The 27,032-nt window shown below is 38.9% G+C and overlaps 1 protein-coding gene across 1 annotated transcript; it reads left to right on the top strand.

Moving 5' to 3' along the window:
• LOC122080923 (cyclic nucleotide-gated ion channel 1-like) lies at window positions 1–26,816 on the top strand. Its single transcript, XM_042647813.1, has 8 exons — window positions 1–249; window positions 2,002–2,171; window positions 8,317–8,878; window positions 9,032–9,244; window positions 21,151–21,434; window positions 21,825–21,936; window positions 23,590–23,826; window positions 25,850–26,816. The coding sequence occupies exons 2-8, from the start codon at window positions 2,143–2,145 to the stop codon at window positions 26,540–26,542; spliced, it is 2,130 nt and encodes a 709-aa protein (XP_042503747.1). The 5' UTR covers window positions 1–249; window positions 2,002–2,142; the 3' UTR covers window positions 26,543–26,816.
• Window positions 26,817–27,032: the final 216 nt, after the last annotated feature.

Below are 27,032 nucleotides of genomic sequence, written 5' to 3'. Positions count from 1 at the left end.
TTCTCTCTCTCTCTCTCTCTCTCTCTCTGGAAATTTGAAACGTCTTGAACACGACCAACCACGCTTCGAAGCCGTAGAAGATTTGCTTTTGCCCTAGAAATCTCGAGGAAACTTCCCCCCCGAGACTGAGCCTCCTGTAATCGAAAGTTTGTTTCTGATATTGAATGAGTTGCAGTTGTCCATCTTTGAGAGTCAAAAGTAGAACTTGTTCTTACAACCGCCATTGTCCATGGATGAGTAGCAGAGTATGTGAGTTCCAAGCATTTCATTTAGTTCGTTCATTTTTGATTTTGGTATTAATCTCCCTCGCTTTTAGATTGTATGGATTGAATTTACCCGCCCAAACATTGATTAAATTTTGAATCCGTGAAGGATATGTTTAAGGTTCAAGTTTTTAGTATTAAACATTGATTTACTTTTGGAACCAGTGAAGAAATTGTTCAAGTTCAATTTTTTAGGAGTTGGCGATGAATTGTTTGTGTGTTTCAATTCAGTACATCTAGTGTGCAGTACTCTATTTTAAGTTTCGAAGAGAATTCGTCACTTAGATTCTCCACACCATACCTATTTTCCTTGTTTTTTAATCTTCTTCTTCTTATTTTATTCTGATGGATTATTGTGTAGCAGTCGAATATGTGCTTATAATATTCATCTGGGCCCATAATTTGTGGTATCACCTTGGAATATATGGTTTGATTGGGCATGGTTTGGGAAATTTGTCGTTTTCATTCCCAGCTTCTCATTCAACGTGGTTATGGAGAACCCTGGATCTTGGCCTTATATGTTCTAAACCTTCACGCTCTGTCTAGATTTGGATACTGCATCAATGATGCTTGTCTAGAAGTGAACGGTGTAGCCTCTGGAAATTAATAGCTCCACCCACAGAAGAAGTCCGAAATTTTAATATATCTTCTATCACAGAATCGGTGATATTGTTCAAGGTTGTGGTATGGGTTAACCAACTATCTCTACTTGTCCATGCATCCTGAAATTATGACCTTAGGAATTGCTTGTACGTTGAGATTCTGATGGTACATCATCCAGATTTTGTCGTTGAACTTATCATGTGAACTCTGGTCTATAATTAACAAAATTGATTGTCAAGCTCACATATGTGATGCAAGGGCAACAAGTTTTGCTAGCCCTACATCCTCTTCAATGGGAGATCCCAAGTACCGTCTACTTAGCCAAAAGAAAAAAAAGTACGTTTAACATTTTGGGGTGCTTGAGGTTTGAATCCTGGTAACTAATGGTCGTACCAGTTTATTGGGGGTCTTGTATCCACTTTGGAAGAATTAGGAGGCAGAATTGAATTTTTTTTCTGAAGAGTCAGTGGTTTTTGGTAATTTCAGAAACTTGGGTTTTTGCAAGTCCCCAGAATTTAGTTGGTATTAGGAAGCTTTTTTCTCTCCTGGAAATCTACAGTTATGGAGTCAATTAGTAGTTAGGAGAAGTTTAGTTTCTGATTTTATTCTTATTAGACTCGACACTTATTTCTTTGAAACCACTTTGTTCCCAAGTTTTGGTGAACTGCTACAACTAGGAAGTGACCTTACCAGTTGAGCTAGCTGGAATCTTCTGAGGGATTAAGATTTGAAGCTTGAGTCATACAAATGCTGCTTCCAAGATTTACATTACAAAAAGTCATCGTTTGTGACAACACCAGATGGACCCTCCCCCCAACCCCCCACCAAAAAAAAGAAAAAAAGAAAAAGAAAAGAAGAGTAGCCATATTGGCCCATTACCCACTAGGGTTCGGGCCTGTTAACCTAATCCTACATCAGTACTTACAAGTTCAATTCTATAGGTGGGAATACTGCTTGTCATCAATGTATTGTACATCAAAGTCATATAGTCTGACCAATTGCATTTATTGCTCCTGCATTCTTGTTGCTTGTTTTATTGATTTTTAAGCTTAATCTTTTAATGGACTATATCTTTCTGGTATAACTTCTTGATGATGGATAAGAGAGATTCTAATTCGAAGTTGGTCTTTTACAGGGATTGGCATTACAACTTTTCAAAGGTAGTTAAAATTATATCTACCACATCTACCACATGGAAAAGGATTCTTATCTTCCTTGAGGAAACTCAAGATTAACACTCTCACATTGGACATGGTGTGCCAAGTAAACTGAAATTATGAATTACCGACAAGAGAAATTTGTGAGGTTAGTTAACTTGAGACTTTGCAAGTGTTTCTTCATGCTGAATTTATTTCTGTTAAAACAACTCTAAATGACATAATGTGTCCTTTTGTGCTTTCAGTTTCCTCTTATGTGGCTTTGTGGTGGGTGTATGTGGGATGAACCCTAGTTTCAGAATACATGCCTCTTTTTTAACAAGATCCCAAGTAAAACCCAAGACATAAATAGGTCAACTATAAGGTCGAGAGTCAACCTTATCAGATTGGATTAAAATTTTGGTAGAAGTTAGGATGATGTTAGGTTAACAAAACGTCAAAAGACTGCTATGATTCAACAACCAGATTTAACCCAATTTACAAAATAGTGAAATCTGGAAATTAAGTCAGAATATTCGAGACCTACTATCAATCAGAAACTCTGATGGATACTAGATTTTGTTGAATTGTAATAGCCCAATAGAGGAACAAATTCCCAAAAGCTGCTGATGATCAAACAGTCAGATTAAGATTAGTTAACAAAATAACAAATGTGGAAAAAAGGGCTGAATGGTGAGATTTAGAATTACTTCCAAGTCCTGGTTGAAGGCCTCTCTTATGGGCAAGTTTCGAAATCTCATTTCGTTTCGGTGGGTTCAGAAACTGAAGTTTCGTTTTGGCGAAATTTCGGCCAAAATGGTGTATTTTTTTTGTTTGTTTCGGTTGACTATTTTGGTGGTCAAACGGCCATATTTTGACCTGAAACTTGGTGGGTAACTTATTTTAATATTAATAAACATGCTTAGAACATAAAAATGCAAAAATATTAGGACATGCCATTGTTTTAGAGATGCACCTTTGTTTGGCAGCAACCGTCGAACTGTTCTGAAAATTTTACTTGGTTTTGGAGAAAGAACTTTACCTTTCCTAAGCTTTGAATATATAGATCTTGTAGGAATTCAATGGAAGTCAAAATGTGATGATATGGCTAATTAGAGGCTTGTTAGAGACTTGGAGCGTTTTTCTTTCAAAATAAGCAAATGGAACCGAAACCACCGAGACAGGCGAGACAGAGTCGAAATTTTGACCGAAATACCGAAATTTCGACCGAGATATGGTATTTATAATATATGGAATGTACTGAGATACCGAAACGACACCGAAATTTCTGCCGAAACTCTGAAATTTCGACCGAAATTTTGTACAAATGTTATTTTGAATGTAATTTCGTTTTGGAAAAAAAAAAAAGACACCAAAATTCCGAAATTTCGCCGATTTCGAACCGTGCTTATGGGGCCCCTTGAATATCCCAAAAGGGGTCCCTAATCTAATGGTAAGAGTGTCCTTAGGTGGGGCCTCAGTACTGACAGAATTCAGCTATAAAACAGAGCATCCGCTAGTCATAGGATCTAGCAATAAAATAGCTTTGAACCCAATCTGTTAGGTCCTCACAGCCAGTAATAAAATTGCTTCCCAATCGCAATTTGACAGCAGAAAAACTCAGTAATAAAGTGTTTCGATCTTACCATTACAGCAAGGTTTATGGAGGAAATAAAGAGGGGGAAAATAATATAACAAACTGAGCTTCTCAATTGAATACCTGACCAGGATCCCACTGATCTTTGGACCTCTTGCCCCTAATGAATCCCACTGCAATGCTTCTATGAAGAAGACTACCAAAATTCTTTTATTCATCAATTCCTTCGTGCCTTGGCTCTTACATTTTTTAAATGAAAGCAAAGTAAACTCAGTTTCCTTTACAGTTGTACAGCAAATAGGGCAAGAAAATAAAAACTAAAAGAGGTTTACAACTTAACCATAACATAAAGAGGAAATTACATTTTCCTCCCCTGACCTTTGGCTTAATATCAAGTTCCCCCCACGTACTTTCATATATGGCAATAACCTCCTCTCTAGTTTGAAGATTCTATCAAACGACCCTAGAGTGACTGACACTGTCAAACATGCCTGTAAAAAGACCATTTACCCTTGTGTCTAATACATATATTTTCTCTCTCATTTCCTTATCTTTGGGCCTGCTTTTAAGCTCGCCTGATGCAGAGAAGAAGAAAACAGCAGCAAGGTTTTTTCATTGTGACCTAACCCAATCCCAAATGAAAATTCTTGATCCAGAGACCGTTCAAATGACGCCTTGCCTCAACGTAATTGCTTTTCTTGAGGGAGCTTGTCATGAATTCCTTCAAGGTCAGTAAAGCACCGGACCCAAAGAAGGATACTAATTGGATTGTCTTCAAGATCAGACAGTCCTTATCCCTTGCCCTCCTTCGAACAACGAAACCAACCTTATGTCCGTTACAGTTCACGGTTCATAGACGTATGGAGTACAATGGTGAGGTTCTCATGTCGAGTCGATCGCATTTGAGGGCTATCCGGAGGACTCCACATTGCATTTCCTTGATGGACGAGAAGGTGGATTGTCATGGAAAGTTTCAGATGGAGAGAGGGTCTGGAACTTAGACGGTCATGTTGGATGCAAAAGAAGACATGTCCATGGCGGTGGCCGTAGATGGTGCCTATCACCATTGATTTTGACGGTCTTGGAGGTAATAGTTGATGACGATGATGATGATGATGATGATGATGATGATGATCGTTGTTGACGCTTTCTTCTTCTTCTGATGAGTCTCTGGTTGTTGTTGACTCTTCTTTTGCTTGTCTTGATTTTCTTGAATGTCATCTCTCAGGCACGTGCTCATGTGTTTCTTGGTGTGGTGATGGTGGGGGTGGCGACGGTAGTGGCAGTGTGGCTGGAGGAGAAGTATGGGCGGATTGATCGACGGAGAAAGTCGATCTTCTTCATCCTTGGGAGAGTTCAATCTCTTGATATATAAAGGGGTTACCCCCCAGTTTCCCAAAGCTTATCTTTGTTCTCTCTCTCTCTTGCTCTGCTTCTTACCTGCTACTGCTTCTCATCCTCTTCTTGTGTAGTTGTGTTAGTAGTCTTTGTTTGGGGAGATGGGTAACAACTTGCAATGCGGGAAGGAGGACAAGAACAAGAAGAAGATCAAAGGATCTGTTTTGTTGATGAAAAATGTCTTGGACTTTAATGACTTACATGCCTCTGTACTCGACCGTGTTAATGAGTTCTCGGGAAAAGGAGTTTCTTGGGAAAGGGAGTTTCAATATGAGTTTTGAATCTTGATAAATCAAATCTCAGATTATTGATTTGTTACCTTGAAGTAAAGTCCTAACCAAACTTGAATATGAAAATTTAAAGACAGGGTGTTCATTCATAGTTGCAGAAATTGAACATTCAGCATATTAGGGAGAAATTTGTCCAGAAAAATATATAGTTCTGGTTTATGATCGGACGCTGCAAGTAGGGATGTACGCAACACAGAAAAGGAAAAAAAAAAAAAGAAAGGGAAGAAGAAGAAAGAAAGGAGGAAACTGCTTCCATCACAAAAGGGTAATTCGGGAATTTTGTATCATAATTCAAGGCTGATGTCATCACTTAACAGGGTTTTTTAACGGAAGGGGTACGATTGATAGAATCTTTAAACTACAGGGGAGTGGAGTGGTATTTATGAAAGTACGTGGGGGGAAAGTGATATTAAAGCATAGTACAGGGGAGGGGAGTGTATTTCCTCTAAAATAAAATAACTTAAAAGCAATTAAAATATCTAGCTATAAGCTAGCTCATGACAAGCAGGCCGGCTAATGGGCTTTAAAGGCCAACACATGCCCATATCTCTATAAGCTGCTTTCCACTAAGCCTGGTTGGTTTTCTTTCTTTGGGAGTAAGAAAGAACCCAACCCAACAACCCCCCCCCAAAAGAAAAAAAAGAAAAGAAAAAAATAAAAGCTTAAAGAGAAGTGGTGGGAATAAGGAGAGACTCAACTGCTTCCAAATTTAAAATAACATTACTAAAAGTAGGAATATGACTAAGGTTAACAAATAAAAAACCTATATCAGAGTTTTAAAAAAAGGGAGAAAACTAAAATATGATACACCAGGGGAAACTTATAAAGCCAGAATTCCCAATATAAATCCATTGGCTTGTGATGTCTATCAATTACATTACACTCATGCCCTCACATGAGTTTTTTTATGCCTTTGTATGTACTTGGTTTTGTTCACAATGGACAAATATCATTTGTTTGTGGAAAAGTTTTGCACTTCTGCTTGTATGGTATGGTTGCTAATGCAATGTCCTTTTATTAGTTATTTATAATTTTTTTTTCTAGTGCGGTGGCTGTTTTGGATCACGCCTCCAACCACATCAATTTAACACTTCATAGCATGTGTATATGGTGTGTAAAAAATGGAAATTTAGCAGAAAGAGGCAACTACAGATGGATATTCACTTACCTGATGGATGTACACAGTTCTGTACAAAATGCTTGGTCTAATAAATGTCCCTCTCATGTGTTCTTAATGCAGGTCAGGTTTAAAAATTGGTCCTACTTTAATCATAGTTGTCACGGCATTGGAAGGGGTTTGGTTGCTAGGCGACACCAACAAGGCGATTAAGGTGCCTGCCCAGGGATGCCTTGACAACTATGATTTTAATATCTACTGGGTACGGGTGTCTAAATGGGTGCGCAAAAATAAATATTTTAATTACTAATGGGCTCTTTAGAGATTTGTTTATGATTTATCTAGTAGTAGTTGTTATTGGGATCTTGTGGGGCAATTTCTTAGCTGTTAGTTTTGTCTTGGGTGAAGTCCTATTAGATTTAGTTCCTGTTTTTAGTTGTTATTATTGAGTTAAAAGTCTTAATGGTATTTTCTAAGTTAGCTTATGTATTTTAGGAAGCTAGATATAACCTTAAGGATTTTTTATTTTTAGTTTTTAGATCTTTAAATACCTGTAACCCCCCGCAATCGATAGTTAATGAAGTGAAGTGTTAACTCTTCTCTCCTATCCTTTCTTCTAAAGTTTCTGTTCACATTACTATTCACGGATACTGTTTATGGGTCTGTTCGTAGTCCCAGAACCGCCTATTTCTTCTCATAGTTTTTTTCTTTCCTTCTCTATCATAGGCTGCTGAAATCAACAAACCAGTAAGCGTTTTCAACCCTGTTTTATCAGGAAAATGGAAAATAGTTTAGATCTGGGCCTGCGGAGCAGCCGACCTGATCTTGATTTTGGAATCTAGGTTGGTGGGCTGCATAAGTTCCCCATGCCCTAATCCCACCTTTTTTTTTTTTTTTTTTGTCTTGTTCCATGTTGTACACTTTATTTTGTCTCCTTTCTTTCTGGGATGGTTAAGATAACCCATTGGTGCAAACACTTTGATCTTTAAGGGTGAAAGGACCCCATCCTACCTTTAATGTTGCCTCCAACCTCAACCCCTCACCCCACCCAAAGTGGAGTAGTGGACAAAATTTCTTTCATTTGTGGGATTTTTGTAGAGTTAGGTAATAATTTAACAAAGAGCAGCGGTGGTAGGAGGACTTTAAGTTTATGCGAAATATGGCCTTGAAAGGTTACAATGGTAGAACAGGATGCATTTAGCTGACCACAGGTGGTTGGACTAAGGCTTCTGATATGTGGAGGAGTTCTATGATCCCTGGTTGTCTACCTGACTGACAGCTGCATCAGATTTATCGACCTGTATTAAGGTAAACCAGCTACATTTTCCATATTTAATTTTAGCCATTCATTTGGAGACAGTTAATAAGAAACAAGCAACTGAAGAATTAATCACAACAGGAGCACATTCTTTTACCTTGAATATTTGATTTAAAAGAATTTCATGATCTTCCCAAAGATTTGTTTATAGTTACGTCATGTAATTATGTCAACATTGAGGGCCTGATTTTTAATGCTTTATGCATATTTGTAATTATCTGTGCATTGACACATGCAAGACTGATACCGTCCAAGGGCACATTACCTCGTTCAAGACCTAATTGGTAGATGGCACAATTCTTGTCAATAGGTCCATTTCTGGATTATTTTCCATACTTTCCCCTTGACCATCCAAAATAATGCTGTAGACTATTCACCCAAAAGAAAAATGCTGTAGATTGAGCGGCAAGGGTTATTGAATTGGCTTTATATTTTATTTCTGTTTAGGAGTTGTTAGAGGGGTGGGGAAAAAAACTGTAGTTGATCCTTTAATTTTTTGGGTTATTTTCATGTTAGGACTGCGGTTTGATGATAAAGCAATCTACTTAACCTGTTTTTCTCAGATTGCATGCTTTACGGACTATGTTTTTTCAGGTTTCAGGATTGTAGTTCAGAGAGATCTTCAAGCTCTGAGAGGCAATTTTCTGCAAGATATTCAGGAGGAATTAGAACAGCACTTAGCTCAGTTTCAGAAAGGATTCAAAGAGTGGTTGAATGGGCTTCTGAAGGTAGTAAGAGCCTTAGGAAATTGTTCAAGGCCCATTCTCTAGATCCATTGGTAAAACACTCTGGGTCTAGGAAGAAAATTCTGGATCCACAGGGGTCATTTCTTCAGAGATGGAACAAAATATTTGTTTTGTTATGTGTGATTGCAGTGTCCTTGGATCCATTGTTCTTTTATATCCCAGTGGTTGATGGTGTTAACCATTGTCTTGGTTTGGATAGAAAGTTGGAGATAACAGCTAGTGTTCTTCGTTCCTTCACTGATATTTTTTATATACTTCACATCATCTTCCAATTTCGTACTGGTTTTATTGCTCCTTCTTCTCGAGTGTTTGGAAGAGGTGTTTTGGTTGAAGATCCATTGGCCATTGCAAAACGCTACCTGTCATCGTACTTCCTAATTGACATTCTTGCAGTTCTTCCACTTCCACAGGTACTAGAATTCATTCCAGCTGTAAAACAAAGAAATTTCTTACTGACGTTTTGGTTATAACTTCAGGGTTATAATTTATTAGATCTGATGCATTCTTTTATAGGAGCTGATATCACCCATGGAATTAAGGATTGACTGTTTATAACTGTTCAGGTGGTAATTTCAATTGTCATACCGAAATTGAAGGGCTCAAAATCTTTAAATACAAAGGACTTGTTGAAGTTTGTTGTTGTGTTCCAGTATGTGCCAAGGCTTCTTCGAATCTATCCTCTGTATAAAGAAGTGACAAGAACTTCAGGCATACTTACTGAGACAGCATGGGCTGGAGCTGCTCTGAATCTTTTTCTTTACATGCTTGCAAGCCATGTAAGTTTGCTTATCCATACAGCCTTCTTTTCTATGTGATGACTATATGATGGAGCAAATCAAACCCTACATATCAGTTTAGAAATTAGGGCTATGAATGGTGCAACAAGCCTAGGGTTTAGGGGGTTTATCAGATGGATCCAAGAGCTGGAAAGCTTGCTGGTAGGTATAGTTCCCAAAGCCTGCAATTGGAAACCAAGGGGAGAATAAGAAGAAGGAAGAGATAGAAGAGATGGGGAAGAATGGGTGGTCAATGGAGGGGTGAGAAAAGAGGCAAGAGGAGAGAGAAAGAAGCAATCCAAAAGGCAAAAGAGAGTGACGGTTGATAGGGGAGGGAGAGAGAAAAGAGAGGAGAGAAAAGAGAGATATATACCAGATTAAGGAAGAGAGAGAAAGGGATTGATCTGTTACGGGGGAGAAAAAGGGAGCGGAAAAAATAAAGAGAGAAGTCTTCTCTAGGCCAAACTTTTCAATTCAATTTTTTTTATTCCATCGCATAAGGGAGGAGCTGTTACATGTAATTTATAGTGCCCAAAGACTGAAAAATAGAAACTATCTAGGAAGAAAAAAGAATATTCTATGGCTCTAAATAATAGAAACTTCCTAATGAAGATACCAAAAATAGTAGAACTTCCTAGACTAAATTACTTAGTCCCCAAAGAGTTATATCTAAAAGAGGGTCCCTCACACTAGAATACTAAACTAAAATATTAATTTCGTAGACCCCCCTCTTTGGACCAACAATTTGAGCCTTATAATTGGGCTCATTACAAATAAAAATACTTAACACAAAAGTCTATAACCATGTACTATCAAAAGAGGCCCTAATGTGTGCACCGTGTCTGTATTTTTTTTTTTAAATGAATAAAAAATTCATTACCAAAGGAAAGGAAAGGAAAGGAAAGAGGGGGGGGGGAGAGAGAAACAAAGCACATACGCTTTACAAGGCCCAACCTTTACAAACGGGGAGGCAAGGGCCTGCAAAAAGAAGCGGAGGAGCACCAACCAACCACAACACACTAAGAGGGAAAAAACAAGACCCCAACATGGCAACCGCACGCAAACTCAAAAGAGGGCCCAAGATTCTAAAAGGCCTCCCAAGGCATTACAAGATGTCACGACAAAAGACATGGCTTCAGATTTCCATGCTAAGAGGCAAAAAATTTCTCATTGTTGGGCGAGGAATAGTCCCTTTAGGGCTGCCTCTTTGGATAAGGAGGAGTGCTAATGTCACGCCGGTGGTAATCACGAGAGGGGGGGGGGGAGGTACCACAAGAGGCTAGAGGGGACTAGATGGAGAGTGATGCCACAAGAGGCTAGAGGGGACTAGATGGAGAGTGATGGGGGCAAGGATTAAGAATCGGTATTGGTCGCCATATTGGTCGGGTCATTTTAAGAGACGTATTGTTGCATATCGATTGGACAAGATACACATGGAAATACTTTTGCATAATACTAGTATAAATAAGCAATATATAACATATATCATGCATGGACACTAAAATGGAGAAAACTGTATTGAGAGGCAAGTGCATTCAATTGAAATTGTTATAAAAGGATGAGGTTACTTACATGTAGTGATAGTCTATTGTCGAATTTCTAAGAAATTTTAAAATCTTTGAACAAATTGATGCAATAATTCATGTTTGATGCAATGTTTTAGTTTGATTCGCCTAAATCTATTCAAACATAGCAGAAAAACATAAGTAAAACAAAGATTTGACGAATAAAATCGAGTTTTTTCAACATATTTGTCTTGTGCTATGTTTAGCTTCAATGGATGATTTATGCTTCAATCCTCTAAATAGGGGTGTCAACGGTCTGGGTTGGTGCGGTATCGGTTCGGTTCCACCGGTTTCGGCGTGTGATTTACACTAACCGAAACCTACCCAATAAGGATTTATCAGTTTCGGTTCGGTTCCAGCTTCGGTGCGGTTTGGGTTCGGGTTAGCACCGGTTTGGATCACCGGGTTTCATTCCGGTTTGGATCTGTTATTAAAGCCGATATGAACCCATTGGGAAACCGACAGAGAAATGAAAAAATGAGTATGGGAGTATGGGACAGTGAGCCTCACCCTTTGGGCCGGTATGGACCCGTTAATCCGTTATGCATATCGATTCTCCCCTCAATATCTCATGGGCCTCATCTTTTGGGCCAGTTTGGTTTTTTTTGGCTTTTGAGTTTTGGCCATTTCACCCTTTATATAAACTATACTAGTTGGCGTTATTTAAATAATTTAATAATAGAATCAGAAATCAACATCTTTGGGTAATCCAATCCAATGGTTGGAATGTGATTTGAAGAATCCAACAGTAAATAGGAATTCAAATTATAGAATTTTAAAACCAAAACATGGAGAAATGGAAACCTAATAACACAGAGAGAAAGAGAGATGATTTAGTCGATTGATGGCCTTATGACCATTATAGATGTCGAAAATCGTTTGGGAGTGAGGGATTTCATTGTCTATAATCTGCAAATAAGGAAAAGGAAAGAGCTGTACCTGGAACTGGGAAACCCTAACAAGGAGGAGGTAGGAACGAAATTCTGGCCGTATTGCACTGGAAGAGAGTGAGAGGCTAAGGCAGAGCACTTCTGGACCGCCGAGGAAGTGAAGCAATTCTGGCCAGGCTGCCAGCGCTTCACTTTCAACTTGAAAGTTTTAAGTTTCACTGTTTCAGTTTAGCGGCTTAGAAAAATTAGGGTTCTAAATGGAGGCATGGAAAGAAAACAGAGGATACATAATTGGCCGTGTTGGGTTGGCAATTGGCCTTCTTGGCTGGTTCGTGGTAAGTTTTACACTTTTATCAAAAAAAAAAAAAAAAAAAAAAAAAAAAAAGATAAAAAAGAAAAAAAAGAGGTTGATTGGTGAGTGGTTTAGTCATCAGTGGTTGAGTGGTTCTGTTGTTGGGTTTGTGTCATCGTGTGTTAGTGAATTAGTCCGTTAGAGGGGGTCCGAGCATGAGTTAATGAGTTAGTTTTAGTGTCGGTTTATGTCAGGTTGGTTTGGGGTTCGGCTCAAATTTTCGGTTTTATCGGTGGCCCAATGGTCTAACCCGAACAGAACTGAAACCGGATTGCATTTGAAGTACAAACCGAAATCAGCCCAATAAGGCACCGGTTCGGTTTGGTTTGGGCTTAATCGGCTTGGTTCGGGTCGGTTTAACCGGTGCGGTTTAGGTATTGACACCCCTACCTCTAAATATCAGTTTGATTGTGGATTTTGGATCGTTTCTATGTAGGATTCAAAGCCCTAAGTCCAAGAAATGAAAGGGAGATCAATTTTGTAGTAATGCTTCAAATTTTGAAAACTTAAGTATTGCCAGTGAGAAGAACAAGCTCTGTTTCAAAAGTGAAATGGGTACTGTATATACATATCTTAAGTATTGGGACGTATCGATATGCATGGATACATTTCATTTTTTCAAAATAGTGTATTGTATTTGTAGACCGATAAAATATGATAAGGACCGGTACTTTAAACCATGGCTGGGGGACCAACCTAGGGGCATATTAGCGGCCAAACATATACGGGCCAAGATCTATGGGCCAGAAGAATCTAGGAGGGAGGAATGGGCCGATGGGTCAAAGGAGATGAGAAGAGGGTTAGGAAAGCTAAACAACCGAGTTGGCCCAATAAGGTATGTAGGGACAAGAGACAGAGGAGGAATGGTTTTCCGGGGGGGGGGAGAAGGGATAAGTTAGCAAGAGACCACCTTGGCATAATGAAAGGAAGAGGCAAAAGGGGGGTGGAGCATTGGAGAAATATGGAGTAATTCTAGGGAAATGGAAATACTTACTTTTGAAGGCAGTCCCACCTCGTGGCCTTTGAGCAAAACACCGTCTTTTTTGGATGTATATGATACATTAACACTAACACCATTTTGGCTTAGGCCTACTAATGACGTGGTACTCCTTATGGTTTGTCTAGCACATAGGGCTATGACAACTTATCTACTATTAAACTTTCCAGTCCAAACATTGATGTACTAAGTTTCTTTCTTTAATATATTTTTCTTTTTCTTTTTTTTTTCTCCAAAAAAGGGGGGGGGGGAGGGAGAATCGAGGACATGATTAATGATTTACCCCTACACTTGAGTGGTTGCTAGCGGAAGGGGCCAGTGTGAAGGGAGCAGAGGGAGGAAGGGGGGAGGGATTTGGGCTCACTAAGGTAGAGGAGAGGGATTGCGAATGAAAGGGGGGAGTGGAGGGGCCCTCCTCAGGGGCCTAGTGGGACAAAAGGTTTGAGGGGATGGAAGGGTTGAGAGCATTGCCAAAAGAGGGAAGCATTCACTACAGACAAAGGGGTTTGGAAGGCAAAGGTGGCGGAGAGTATTGGATGGTGGTTTACACCGGGTGGGCAGGGGGCAAGATGAGTGAGGGTGACCACTGCCCCGACTGACCAGGGGGAGGTCAGATGTTGACCTTAGAAGTAGCTATCGCCTCAGTGGAATGATCAGGGGGGCAATCTGCATCTTCATAGTCGATAGACCTCTGTAGGGCGGAAAAAGCATTGCAACCAGTTGTAGCAGCCGGTAGGACCGAAGGTCTATTGGGGTTTCAAGCTTCATGGCCTTAAGGAGAACCTGAGGAAGGATTGTCACTTCGGAGGCCCTTTTGGTGTCTACTTCTTCGGACACGGTAAGGGCTACGGGCTTCAGTGGCTGCAGGGATGCAAGGGGGTGGAGGAGGGAGGAACCGGCGACATCTTCAAGTGGCAAGGAGGTTGTGATCTCAATTGCTGGATCTGGGACCTTTGGGGCATAGGCCTTAGTTCTGTCATAGACCTTTGGAGCACAGGAATGACGGCTGTATTACTATTCACTTTATTGTAAGTTTATTTCAGGCTTAACTATTTTACATGTTGGATGTCTTTGTAAGGGGGGGCATTTAGATGGGTCTTGGGTTTGAGTAAACACAATGAAGATGGACACAAGTAACTCTTGAGTGGTCTTTGTATCCATTCATCCATGGACGTAAATCAAGTGCTAGAACTAGATTTTTTATTCAAAGTTAAGAGAATACCTTAAGACCTTATTGAGATTGAATAAAATATAAACTACAAAAGAAATCATGGAGTAGAAACTTGGGCAGCCTACAAATGGTCTTGACTAAGCTGAGAATTATAATCCTCTTTGAGATCTATACAGTGTATAGGGCAGTCGTTAAACCGGCTATGACGTATAGGTTGGGCCGTCAAGAAGCATAATACAGACAATGTGAGTGTGGTAGATATGGTAGTGCGGAAAACTAAGAAGAATAAAGTAAGGGATGAACATATTAGAGCTGATTTGGGAGTTGCCCCAATTTAAGATAAGCTTCGAGAAAGTCGTTTGAAGTGGTACGACCATGTTCAACAGAGGCCTTGGGAAGCATCAGTAAGGATGAGTGATCAGATTCAGATGGAAGGATCTAAAAGAGCTAGAGGGAGGCCTAAAATGACCATATGAGACATAGTGAGGAACATAGTTGTCAAGGTGCCAAGGGGAATCAAGGCGGTGTAGGGCTGTCTAAACGCTTAGGCGACAAGTCACCCGCCTAGGCGTTGCCAAGGCGCCAAAGTGTTATTTTCCCTCTTTTCTAACTTGTATCATAAAAAATCAACATCAAGCCACACCAAGTCATAAAAAATCAACATTAAGTCACATTAAGTCCTTCGTCCTATGAGGCTGTAGTTGCACTTTCCTGTGCTTTATCCCCCTTACCTGTTGAGTTTTGAGTTGAAACAAAAACCTCTGTCCCTTACAACTCTTTTCCTATCCACCGCCCTTGTTTCAAAGCTAGCTTCAAGTTCTAGGAACGGAGTCGAAGATCAATCTTACAAATTTGCCAATTATGAGTTGGGCGTTTTAACCATTTAGCCATGGATGCTTAACAGGGATCATCGTACATCGTGAATAATCAAATTCCAATTGAAATGAAATCTTTAGGAGGAATCAATGAAAGGACATCAATTCAAATCCTGGATCTTCGAATTGAGAGAGATATTGAGAGAGATCAGGAATTCTCACTATTTCTTAGATTCATGGACCAAATTTGATTCAGTTGGAACTTTTACTCACATTTTTTTTTCACCAAGAACGTTTTATGGAACTCTTTGACCCCCCGAATTTGGAGTATCCTACTTTCACGCGATTCACAGGGTTCAACACAATCGATATTTCATGATGCGATTACGGGTTGGGTGTCTAATTGTCTAGGCAGTAATAGTAGTATCTTGTACCTGAATCGGTGGCTCACTCTTTCTAAGTAATGGGAAGAGGACCGAAACATGCGACTCAAATACTCTACTGAGACAAAGATGGGTTCTCAAGAATGTAGAGGAGGTAGGATGGGCAGTGGTCAGATCTAGTATGGATCGTAGATGGGCGGTGGTTGGGGTTGGCGGCTCTCTTATGGTTCCCCCCATCTGGGATCCCTGGGAAGAAGATCAAGTTGGCCCCTGCGAACAACTTGGTGCACAATCTCCCTTCAACCCTTTGAGCGAAATGCGTCAAAAGGAAGGTTGTTAACCCTAGGTCCATTCCGATTCCCAATTATCTCCATGAAAAGACTACCATGATTTCTGAATTAATCGAGGGAGAGTCGAGGCATGAAAGACTTTTCTATGATCCGGTTGTTTCCAAGTACATATCATTTGCAGCTAATTTATAACCCCACCCTTCCAGTTTCCATGATTAGCCATGGATTCGATGGATGGTGTGCCATCTCCCATGTAGAGAAATGTTCTTGTTCTCTGATAAGTATGACTAGTTAAATGATTTTATTTTTACACGAAATTTTTGTATTAGTAGAGCACAAAATCAACTTTCCAACAAGTATAAGATTACTTAAATTGAAGTCGTAGTGACAAAGTTATGTTCCGGTCAAACTTATTCTAAAATGCGCGAATGTTTTTAAATTGCCTGAATGAAAATAATTTTATGGACATCAAAACAAAAGATTTTTTTACCGCACTTTTGGTTTTTAACAATGTTTTGCCATGGTTTATGAAATTTTCAGAATTGAGAAAAACCCAAGCATTTGAAAGTTGAAAATCACCCTTGCAAAAAAAAAATCTAGTTTTTATTCTTGGACTAAGGAGTTGACTTTTTATCATTTTTGAATTTGATTTTTAAACTATTTTTATTGGATTCAAATATGTGGTGTTTGCTTATTTATGAATAATATCTTAAGTAAATGAAATAACAAATATTTATTTCTTAAATGATATTTGACATAAATAAGTGCTGTGCCTTGCAGTAAGGCAATAGTTGCCCAGCCCCAACTAGGTCACTTAGGTGACGCCTTGACAACTATGTGAGGAAAAGCATGCAAACTTTAGGTCTTGACTCTAGTATGACCTTGAATAGAGCTGTTGTTGCGTTCCTTTATTTTTAATTTTTATTATTATTTTTTCTCCAATAGATCCAGCCGACCCATTTAGTTGGGAAAAGGCTGAATTGTTGAGTTTGAGACATATACAGGTTGTTGAGTTTTCCTGGATGCTGCTTGGCTTGACTTGGCCTGGTGCAGTTACTTAACATGTACATTGGAAAGGTGGTTTGGTTTTTCCGTTGATTTGCCCCTTGGGATTAGGATGGTGGTATCTTAACCATGGAACAGGCAGCTCAAAATGATGTTTCATGTTTCCCATGTTACCATCATCTTGTGGCAAGTTTCGAGATTGAAGCTCTCTGCAATATGGCAAAAATGGCCTCCTTGCTTGGCATTTCTTTCTTTCTTTCTTTTTACCCATGGGGGGTGATCTATGAAGGACAAGGTTATAGTGGGATGTGGAGATGGTTTGTATACTTTGGCCATTTTATTTTGCAACATGTTTCATTCATGTGGCCAAAATGAGTGTTTGCCCAGAGCTGGACTACAAATATACCATCTCAAAAGTTCTCTCTAATGTGCATGTCTAGAAATTATGTATATGCTACATTTTCTATCTTCTTAAGTAGTGATCCTGAATTTTGTGTAGTGACTGTATAGAACTGGTATACAAAGAGAATAGACAGGAGCCTGTAGAAAGTGGCTAAGAAATCTAATACTAACAACAGAATTTACACGGGTTTTACACTGGAGTATCTAATACACATTGAGTTCTTCAAGTTAGTATGGTAAATATTGCACGCTTTAGTAAATAATCAAAGGTAAGAAGCCTATTGGGTCTTGGTCTATCACTTGCTAAGGTGGATCTTACCAAAACTGTTGGAAGAAATGTTAGGGATTGTTCTGCTAGCCATATTCTGCTACATGGCAAAACTGCACTAGATCATGGAACTTGGGCAGCAGGCCATGTCTTTTGGGAGTTCTATTTGGATCTTATGCTGCAGGAGCATCCCCAAGAGGAATTATTGGGCTTCGTTAATATTGGCTTTTATTTTGGAATAATATAAAGCATGTCTTTTGGGAGTTCTATTTGGATCTTATGCTGCAGGAGCATCCCCAAGAGGAATTATTGGGCTTTGTTAATATTGGCTTTTATTTTGTAATAATATAAAGCATAGTAGCATACCATAACCATTTTATTTATTATGTTTTTTCTTTGTCAACCCTAGTCACCTGATCCCCAATCAGTGAGATCCAGTGGGATATCAGCTTGCGATAGGATCGTGGATAAGGAATATAACCAGATTTGAGAAAACATTGACAACTAACCAAAAACAAATCAGATGTGCAGAAAACTCTGATCAAATGGTCAAATCAATTACTACAGCAAGACTGCAAAATATGATTTAAAGCTGATGGCCGGGTTGCAAGTTATGGAAGAATCCCACTAGTAATAGGAAAATTCGATTTCTTCAGAATTGCAGGAAAAATTCAGGGCTTTAAATCAGAATTCAGATAGATCAATAAACTAAAATCAACAAGTGAACGCTATTTCGCGCTGACCGAGGCTGGTTTCCCGCCTCACTCACTAGTAAGCGGTTTCAACTCTCCCTTGAATCCGTTCACTTGTGTTCCTTACCAAAGGGGCACTTTGTTCACTTGTCTGTTGCTTCTTGTCCTGGAGTTTTCTTCACTGGGTCATTAGAGAAGAGCGAGTTCAGTTGGTGTCAAAATCAGAACCGAAACAGGCCCAGCTGCCACTAAAGCAGATGAAGTCTTCTCTACTGCCAAGGAAGGTACGGAAGGAAGCATCTATTCCTGAACCAACGGATTCAACTTTTACCAAAACCCAAGAAACAAGGAAGATTCGGAAGGGCAGGCTAACACAACTAAGCTAAAAGTAGTGGGCAAGAGGCCACTGCAGTTGTTTGAGTACATCTATAGTTTGGGCCATTACAATACCACATATCTTACTTAGTCATCCCATTGGCACACTGTGACATTCTTCTAGGGCGACCTTGGCAACGACATGTTGGTGATGCAGATTCTTCACCAAACTAGGCTTGTTTTATTAGGAATAAGATTAGGGTTGGGTTGTATACGTGTTGGGCCTTCAGTCCATGTGGTTTGGAGTGTATTGGGCTACTTTTATGGGTCTAAACTAGGGGTTCTAAGGTTGCATACGGAATTCAGTGATTTGCTTCATTTTTCTTTAGTTTACTTTTTAGATGGGGTTATTTAGTTTCTAATTTCAGTACCTAAATTAGTTTCTAATTTCAAGTCATTGTTAGTTTCTAATTTCTGTCTAGACTAGTTTCTATTTTCATTAGATTCTAATTTCCAGTTTTTAGTAACTTCTTGTAATCAATTTTTAGTAACTCAGATTTAGTAACTGTGAGTTACTATTACTTGTAAACCCTCCCCATCATTATTATAAATAAAGGAGAGCTCTCATCATAGAGAGACAATTTTGATTTTGGAAAAAAAGAACTTGCTGCTGGTTGCTGGCATGCATCTACTGGATTTTCTGTGTGTTTGATCACAGTGGAAGGGAGTGGTGTTTGATCCATTCGACACTTTGCGGTGTGAAGCCCGAGTGGTCTTTTCAAGCTTTCTTATCTTTCTTCTTTCAAGTCTACTTTCAAGGTCTACTGCTGCTACAGGTATTTACCTCTTTTCCCTTAACAGTTCTGTCCAGGCGATAGGTTTTCTGGGCAGGAATATCGACTTCTGTTCTGACTCAACTCCTAGTCACTTTTGGCTGATATTTGGACCAGAGGTTCCCCTCATTAAAAGAGCAACTCGATCCAGTTTTGGTCCCCATCTGGGCTGTGGTTCTTAAGTTATTAGGAATCTCTATTTTCTTGTCCTCTATTGACTTTACTAGAACAGAACTAGAATCGATTGTGCTGGGCAGTCCTATTTTGTTGCTAGTGTCTATCGTTGATTTGGAACTGTTATCATCCTAATACTACTGCTGACTCATTCCTATTTGTTCACTGCTGGTCTGTTCTAAGTATTATTTATTATTGGATATTTTGACCTAATCTGTTCTGTTTTCTGAGATCGATAGACGCATCTGGTTGTTCCTGATTTTTGTGGATGTTTGTTCACAATTTATGATCTGTTATGACCCTATTCCTATATCTGATTTAGTCCTTTAATCTGGGCTATATTATGTTCTCATAAATTCCAGTTTCTGGATTCGAAACTCTGAGTTACAGATCTATTTTTTTAACCTTTATTCTGATCTGTGGTATTGTTTCTACCTTGGTTATTATGGTTGTTCTTTGGTCTACAAGTTCCTGTTGTTTGGGTCTAGTTTGACTTGTCAAACCTTGTCGGCTAGTCCTATATTAGTTAGTATTCTCTATGATGATGCACGAAATTCAGTTTCAGAAGTTAAGAATTTGATAAGTATATTTGCAGTAGGATTTCATTAAGTTCATTAGATGGTTAAGATTTTGAAATCAAAACTGAAATCAGAACTTAACAGGAAGCGGAACTAGAGTGAGAACTAGAAATAGAAACTCAGTCTCGTAAACTGAAGATGGGTAAGACAGACGCAAAGAAAAGACAGAATCAGAAAAGTTAGAAAATAGCATGCACAGGATGGGAAGAAGTTCAGAAACTTACTTGGATCGATGGAAGTGAAGTTTAGAGAAGATATGGAGGATATACTCAGGAAACACACCTGATTTGCTTGGCTGGAATCTCACCCATACCCTAACTTGGAATTCCACCAGAGTTCAAAACCCAGTGGACCAAAGGCCCAACCCAAGGCTTGTTTCCATTAAAATAAACCCACTTCAGTGTTTTATCTGCATCCCACCACCTGTCTTTGTAGTTCAGCCTTAGAAATCCAAAACCCTGGGCTGCCTAATCCATCTTACCTACGCCATTCTAATATCATGTGTTAGAAAATTCTTTACAAGAAAATGCTCGGAAATTTGATTTCTCCTTAGCTCTAGCAGACACTTTGTATGCAGCCTTTGCATGATTTCAAAGGTCCTTTGATTTCTTTGTAACCAAACACTCAAATAATAGCAGCTGGGATAAGAGACCAGATTTGGAAATTATGGGATGCAAGAGATGTGATATTCCATGCTCCATAGGTGGCCAGGTGGGTCATACATTAGCAGTATGTGAAAACCAATTTTTTGTCCAATTAGTACGCATTAGGCTGTGAATCAATCCAGAGTTCCAGACTGTGTTATCAACGGCCACCTCTTATACATGCCTCAGCCTGTAAAATCTTGTCATAGGAACATGGGCTATTAAACATTTATGCCAACAGAAAATGAGACTTTTAGGAAGATGAGGTGAAAAATCTTGGATGGGTGACAAACATTTTGAAAGTCAATAGATTAGATGGCCCTGGTATTATCCAGTTTATTTGACTCTTTTAGTTGCCTTTTCATGAGGTGCCGACAGGATGATCAGATATTTTTCTAGATCAGTGAGAAGGATAAACAAATTCTATGTTCATTTATTGACTTTCTCGTGGGATATTATTGTAACAAATAACAGGATTCACTTTTCCTTCACAGAAATCCTTTTGATTTTTATGTAATTGAATGGCAATCAGGTACTTGGGGCCTTTTGGTACTTGTTTTCAATTGAACGAGAAAATACATGCTGGCGAAAAGCTTGTAAGACGCATTCTGGATGTGACATTCATCGTTTGTACTGTGGTGATGGAATCAATGACAATGACATGTCATTTCTAAATGTTACTTGTCCTCTTACGGCTGAGAATCCACCGTTTGATTTTGGAATTTTTCTTGATGCTCTTACATCCGGTGTGGTGGTATCAAATGATTTCCCACAGAAGTTCTTTTACTGCTTTTGGTGGGGCCTGCGTAATCTGAGGTTTGTGCAAAATCATTTTGTTTGCTTTTGGCTGGTTTATTTCTCCATTAGAAATAAAAGGGAACAAAATTGAGGTGGATGACTTTCCAAGTAAATTTTACATCTATAAAAAAATGCTTGTAGGGGTGTGGGCCCCATTGCAGAATACTTGCAGTAAAGAGTGTCAGTTTTGATCGATCAGCCGTGCAGAAACCACTTGCACCCTTTGGATGTTAAAATGGGCCCCACTGTAATTATTGTTTTCTTCAATAGCTTATGCAGTAACAAACATCGTAAGAGCCTTGAAGGGTCACTTTAAAGCCCTCAATGCTAGTTGCTGCACCATTACATTTTAGAGCAGTCATTTTTGAGCTAATGTGATCTGATCTGATCTGCTTTATTGGTTTACAGTTCTCTTGGGCAAAACCTGCAAACAAGTACTCATGTTTTGGAGATATTATTTGCAGTCTTCATTTCCATCTTCGGTTTGGTTCTTTTTGCATTTCTCATTGGCAATATGCAGGTTATGACTAAACTATTCTCTGTGCACTCTTCACTATTTATCTGGTTTTAAATCAGCAAATTTGTTGCATATTAGTGACTTGATCAACAACAACAACAGCAACTAAGCTTTTCCCAACTAAATGGGGTCGGGTACATGGTGGCTACATGGATCCACGAGAGGGTAAGATGGAAAAGAAATTGAAAGAGAAAAAAGGGGAAAAGTGAGAGGAAAGAAACAAAGCAACACCTTAGGAACATCCCACCCAATATTAGTGACTTGAAATTAAGATATATTGGCATTTTCTATTTTTATTCTGTAACTGGTTGACCTTTGACTGGTTTGGTCGAAACATGGATTAGATCAATAGTTTTTAAATAGCTGTATAATTGTTGGTTTCCCTGTTTCCTGTTTGTGCCATGAGTCGTACTAGCACAAATCTTATATAATGCATAGACATGCTACAAATTAATCTCGGAGCAATAACAATAATACCATTATTTGTATTTTTGTTGTATAGAAATAAGCATGCATATGGCTGACCACAGGGTCTTGTGGATAATTTCAGATTACAAATCTGCTATGAGTCTTCTGATTTAAATTGGCCAAACCTTTGCTTTTGTTCAAAAACATAGTTTCTGAAAATCTATTGGATGGTAAGAATACATAGGATGAGTAATGTAAGATGGGATCACAAGTGATCCAATCCCAGGTAGGCTCTTTGGTAAATTCAATAAAAATCAGATTCAAGAATAAATAGTATGAACAAAACAAAAATAAGAGAATAAAGTGAAGAATGGGGGTAGGGGAGCCTTCAGCTACTCAGATGATGATCATCCTTTCTCAGGGAATAATTTTGCAGACAGCAAAAATAAACTTTCATTCAATTAAATTCGTGTTCAATTCTGTAGCCCCTTACAAACTTATATAGAATACTCAAAACTAACTCAAACACTAAAAAAGAAAGGCCTAACCCAATCCTTAACTAATTGGGAAACCTAAACTGACTAGAAAACTGAAATAACAAAGAAGATAGACTCAAAACAGGACTCTAGTTAAACTAATGAATCAAATCTCGTTTTCCTACTTTCTACCCATATTTTAGGCCCATTAAAGTGACCCAGTACAAAGAAAACCCATGGGATCAAAGGCTCTACACATACATAACTCAACTCAAGGCTTATTTCCAATTAAATAAGCCTATTAAGTGACTTATCTGCATCAATGAGTTTGGTCCGTCTCCCGAACTACTGCATATTGATTACTGATTCTAAATGATACACACCGTGATACATACTGGCATAAAATCATGATTCTAAAATAGTGGTTGGTGTGGCTGACATGCATCCATTTACTTTTCAATCCATATCTGAAGTTATTTATGTGTGAAGATAGCATATGGGGTTATTCCTTGTATATGTTATTTACATGGTCGTTATCCAAATCTTTCAATCACGGTATTGGAAGTGGATACGCGGGACAATTGTTTTGAAAAATTCATTAGTTTGGATGGTTGGGAACTTATCAATTTGTTCTTTTAGGACATGAAATTTCTTAATATTATCATTTGACTTTCCTGCCCGTGATTCATGATCAAGAATCTCTGATCGTCTTCTCATAATACTGCCTTTCAACCTTCTGTAGATTAGAACTAATATTGTTATGCTGTTACAGACATATCTGCAGTCCACTACTGTTAGATTAGAAGAGATGAGATTAAAAAGGCGAGATGCAGAGCAATGGATGTACCATCGTTTGCTACCTGACAGCCTGAGGGAACGGATCAGGCGTTATGAACAGTACAAGTGGCAAGAAACGAGAGGTGTTGATGAAGAGAATCTGCTCTGCAACCTTCCTAAGGACCTCAGAAGGGACATAAAACGCCATCTCTGCTTGGCTCTACTCATGAGAGTGAGTGCTCTCCGTATATTCCTTAAGACTTTCAGCTGTGAATGAGTCATTGATAATCTAATGCATATTCCTCACTATTATTTTCTCCCACCTTTCTCTGAATTATGCAATTTAAAAACATGTGGTTATGAGCTGAGGTGTCATTCTAACACATTTTTCTCGAGTGTCTGGCTCTCTGCTAAAGGTCTCCAAAGAATTTATTGTGTGATTTGATAACTGGGGTGTGTCATTCTACACATTTTGAGAGTGTGCTGGCTCTCCTCAAAAGGTCTCAGGAAAAAAGTTTGATTGTTGATGGAAGTCCTCGAGGTTCTTTTATTTGATGTTGTCAGAGTAATTAAGGCAAGTCATTAATGTAGGTATGATAGGCTGGAAAAACAGAGCCTAAACAGAAAATCAGGATCTCAGTGGAACAAAAACTCGGAATTTGTGGACATAATGTGACAATATTAATGTCTCCTGATCTAGCCGTTGGATGAGGCTGTTATTACAGTTGAAGGAAGGCCTTATGCTTAAAATTTTAGGTTCATCAGATGATGGAATTGGGAGAAACAGACAGAATAAGAATCAGAAATCGAAGGTAACGAAATAATACTGCAGTTTTTTAGTCCACCACTCAGATGAAGTCCAGATTTGGATTAAAGGGGCTAGGGAAGGGGGTGAACAGAATATCTGAATATCAACGTAAACTGAGGATCAGATATTCTGAAATCAAGGGCTGAACATTGATATTTGATGCTGATAATTATTGCAGGCACTAACAGTGTAATAAAATTATCAGAACTGAGTAGAAATTGGAAACAGTTACAATTAATTAAGCAATAGATCAGTACTAAGAGAAGGTGGTTGAGAAGAAGAGCGAATAAGAGGGATATGTAGGTTTCTCGCCTACTGTAGAGGTCTCCCACCTCTCTCTACCCTGGCATCTCACCCAAGCTGTTTCTCACAGCAGCTGAATCACACAACAAACCAAGCATGTGCTCTCTTTTTTTTTTCTTCAAACTCAAATTGTTGGGACTAAAGTACAGTCCCTCAATTATTACAACTTCCAAAATCCTCTTCGTGCATCAGAGGAAATCCATTTGCATATTGGAAACCAAATAAATTGCAAACTATCCTAGATTGCAATCTAATTCATGGTTACATCAAAATGGTAACTGAAACCATATAAAATCTTGTAACTAAACCTAATTAATACCTAAAAAGTGAAATAGAAACCAAGTAAAATTCTACATTGTCATTAACTAAATGACACAGAATACAAACTAAGTATAATATCAAATCTCTTCCTAAGCAGCTACTTATCTTCAGATTTGGCAGCTTTGTATCTTAAGGAAGATACCCCACCGCAAGTCGTGAAAGATCTCTTATTGGGCTTAAATCTTAAAACTGGCCCACTAAAGTGGTCCAGAGGCTGGCTGATTCGACTGGTTTGATGGGTTGGCAGAATTGGCCTTCTTTCTTTCCTCCTTCGATTTACATCAGTCATGGAACCTGTTTCATGTCTTGAACTCTTGATCAAATTTTATTATGATATGTGAGTTTGTAAGCTATGTTGCACTCTGAAAGGCTAGGGGCTATTGAAGTCTTCTATCCTTCCAAAAGGTAAATTTACCATAATTTTTTAGGGGTGCTCAGTGAATGTGATTTCTTTCGACCCTAGTAGTTGTAATTGTAAATGGAGTATGTTGGCTTTCTGCTTGCCTCTGTTAATAACATCCATTTAGCTCAAGTCAATATGTAAAAGTCCAAGCTGATTCTCCAATCAACTGTTTACGAGCATAACAAGTTCAGTTTCTAGAGTAACTAGATTTTCTAATGTGTTTTTAGACATATAACTCTTTGAACTTTATGTTTATTTGTAGTATTATTTTTTGTGTACTCAATTTTTTTGTATAAACATTTTACATAGTTTTCGCTGTAGTTTCTATCCACTTGTAGGAACATATTAAATTTAGCAAATTGACTTGATTTTGAGCGATGCTGGGAAATTCATATGCTTTTGTTTTTTCATCCTCCTTAGGTGCCAATGTTTGAAAAAATGGACGATCAATTATTGGATGCAATGTGTGATCGCCTCAAGCCAGTACTCTACACAGAGGACAGTGTCATTGTCCGTGAGGAAGATCCGGTTGATGAGATGCTATTCATCATGAGGGGGAAGCTATGGACTGTGACCACAAATGGTGGAAGGACTGGCTTCTTTAACTCTGGTTTTCTGGTGGCTGGGGACTTTTGTGGAGAAGAGCTGTTAACATGGGCGTTGGATCCCCACTCATCCTCCAACCTCCCAATTTCAACCAGAACGGTGAAGGCACTGACTGAGGTAGAAGCCTTCGCTCTCAAGGCAGAGGACTTGAAGTTTGTGGCTTCCCAGTTTCGGCGGCTCCACAGCAAGCGGCTTCGACACACTTTCAGGTTCTACTCACATCAGTGGAGGACATGGGCAGCCTGTTTCATACAAGCAGCTTGGCGCCGCTACTGTAAGAAGAAGCTTGAAGACTCTTTACGTGAGGAGGAAGATAGGTTGCAGGATGCATTGGCCAAGGGAGGAGGGAGCTCTCCAAGCCTCGGTGCTACCATTTATGCTTCACAGTTTGCTGCTAATGCGTTACGTGCTATAAGGCGCAAAGGTGCACGCAAAGTGAGGGAGAGCTTACCACCTATATTGCTTCAGAAGCCTGAAGAGCCTGATTTTACAGCCGAAGATCATTAACTAGGTAATATTTTCTTTGGCCATCCTTGGCTAGCTATATTATTGGGTTTAAAGTGTAAAGCCTGAGTAACCTGTTAAAAAGAGCATGTAAAGCCTGAATAGACGCGTCATGGTTTTTGTGCACTGGTTCTTGTGTATTGTATATAATCTATATAGTTATAAGAATTGTTACCAAAAAAAAAAAAAAAAAAGAATGTCTCACTGTTGTATTTTCCATTTTTACACTATTGCAATTGTGGGTCTTGATCTGCCTTAAAATCATTTGACATGTCAAGTTTGTTGCCGATCAGTCAATGGTTCCCCTGGCACAGGACCATTGTATATTTCTTGTGCTTAATCCTTTCTGCTGTTGTTTCTCTGTCCTCTCACCCCTGTGAATCTATCTATATACCAGAACCATACTTAGTTGGCAATTGGGTTAAGGCCATGAGGAATTGTAATCTGCTAAACACTGCCAGAGCTGGAACTCAATATCGGAGGGCAAGAATCC

Source organism: Macadamia integrifolia, chromosome 6 (assembly GCF_013358625.1).
Source record: "Macadamia integrifolia cultivar HAES 741 chromosome 6, SCU_Mint_v3, whole genome shotgun sequence".
Lineage (NCBI taxonomy): Eukaryota > Viridiplantae > Streptophyta > Magnoliopsida > Proteales > Proteaceae > Macadamia > Macadamia integrifolia.
The sequence above is the reverse complement of the archived record's forward strand: the minus strand, read 5'-3'. Positions and strand labels throughout refer to the sequence as shown.

Excerpts from the sequence above, each read along its gene's own strand:
- LOC122080923 (XM_042647813.1), top strand. The coding sequence starts at position 2,143 with ATGAATTACCGACAAGAGAAATTTGTGAG. Across the intron at positions 9,245-21,150 it reads TTTACATGCTTGCAAGCCAT|GTACTTGGGGCCTTTTGGTA; the intron begins GTAAGTTTGCTT and ends AATGGCAATCAG. Across the intron at positions 23,827-25,849 it reads GCTTGGCTCTACTCATGAGA|GTGCCAATGTTTGAAAAAAT; the intron begins GTGAGTGCTCTC and ends CATCCTCCTTAG.